This window comes from Lycium ferocissimum, chromosome 5, assembly GCF_029784015.1.
Source record: "Lycium ferocissimum isolate CSIRO_LF1 chromosome 5, AGI_CSIRO_Lferr_CH_V1, whole genome shotgun sequence".
NCBI lineage: Eukaryota > Viridiplantae > Streptophyta > Magnoliopsida > Solanales > Solanaceae > Lycium > Lycium ferocissimum.
The window spans coordinates 57,481,637-57,483,451 of record NC_081346.1 but is presented as its reverse complement, the minus strand read 5'-3'; the positions used below and the strand labels follow the sequence as shown (position 1 = coordinate 57,483,451).

The 1,815-nt window shown below is 30.2% G+C and overlaps 1 protein-coding gene across 1 annotated transcript; it reads right to left on the bottom strand.

Moving 5' to 3' along the window:
• Positions 1 to 530: 530 nt before the first annotated feature.
• LOC132058432 (transcription factor bHLH140) lies at positions 531 to 1,278 on the bottom strand. Its single transcript, XM_059450933.1, has one exon. The coding sequence runs from the start codon at positions 1,239 to 1,241 to the stop codon at positions 723 to 725; it is 519 nt and encodes a 172-aa protein (XP_059306916.1). The 5' UTR covers positions 1,242 to 1,278; the 3' UTR covers positions 531 to 722.
• Positions 1,279 to 1,815: the final 537 nt, after the last annotated feature.

Below are 1,815 nucleotides of genomic sequence, written 5' to 3'. Positions count from 1 at the left end.
TTTGGTGAAAAAATCCATCTTAGAATGTTAGTCATAGTTCATACAGTTTAATATCGAATTAACAAAAAGTGCCACATAAATTGGGACAAAGGGAGTATTAGTTGTAAAATTTAGGTGTTTTCCTTTTCTCTTTCTCCAAACATTTTAAACTTTTACGAATTTTTTTTTAATAAACTGAACTTCAAACGGTTCCCTTCAAATTTTTTTAAAATCAACTTAGTGGGCAAAATTTAAAGAAAAAACTTACAAAAAAAAATGTTCATACTTCGCCTCAATTTATAAATCATTTTTCGAGACAAATTTGACTAAACCAACTAAATTGAATTAGATTAACTTAATATTTTAAGATTAAAATTTATATTTTCTAATTAAGTTATATCTATTTGGTGACACACAACCGCCATTTAATATCGAATTAACAAAATGTGCATAAATGAGAGAGTTGTAAAATTTATGGTGTTTTCCTTTTCTCTTTCTCCAAACATTTTCTTTCTACGTTAGATAAACTGAACTTCAAGACGGCTCCCTTCCACAAAATCAACTTAAAAAAACTTACAACATACTTAAATCAACTAACCAACACCTACAATTTACTACATCTAATTAAGTTATACTGACACACACACAACCGCCTTTAGGCTGAGAGAGAAAACAACATTAGTACTACGTACCATACTACGTTTCCTAATTAAACTTGGTAACATAATTAACTTAAATACCATCTAATAATACATAAAAGCATCACCAGAAATATTAGTTTCTTTTCCTCGGAATTGATCTGATCCATCTGAAAATGGAAACCCAACTTGTTGAAATGCCACGTCATCATTACTTGGAGCCTGCATCTGGTAGTCCATCAAGTTATTATTAATCATTTGTGTATTATTCTCAACATGAGGATAATAATTAGACTGATCATGAGCCATTAGCATCTGGTCATGATCATAATTTGGATGATTCTCATGATCATCAACAAGATTAATCATTGTTTGGTGAAGCCATATTTGAGTCTTGAGGAACTTGACATAGTGAATTGCTTCTTCTAACATGGTGACAGTGTCCATTTTAGAACCACCAGGTACTAAACTTTGCAAAATCTTGAAACGATCACTTATTCTATGCCTTCTTTCACGAGCAGCTACACTTTGTGGATCAGTTGATAACTTCACAACTTTCTTCTTCTTTTCTTTCCCATTGATTTTGCTTGAAGAAGAAAAGCAAGTGGAATGTTGTTCATCCATTGATATATTAGTACCTAATTACCACGAAATTCTTTTTTTTTTTTTTTCTTTAAGATAAGTTTATGAAGTTTGAGAAAGGAGATTGTCCATGCATGGTTTATATAGAGGAAAATGATTGCGTTAGGTACGTGGGACATAAATGAAAAGATTTTGATTTCACTGACAACATAATGTAAAGTTATTACTGGCAGATCAATTAAATTATGTACAGACACAGTAGAAAACAGCCCGGTGTACAAAGCGTCCCGTGTTAGGGCATAATATTTTTTTATATTATCATTTTAATTTAACAGGTTATATATAAGAAAAAGTACATATTATAATAAGTTAAAATATATGATAATAATTCTGCTGTCTCAATTGATGTGGCATAATTCGATTGAGAGTCAAACTTTTAATGCAAAGGTCCATTAATTCGAACATGAAACTTTAAGTTTTTTTTAACTAAAATTTATATATTCAGAAACTACGTAAAATCACAATAATTGACAATCCAAAACATTTAAAAAACTGTGAAAAAATTGCGATCAAAGAAATCGAGGGCAAGATATGAGTTTCTTGGGGTAAATACCCG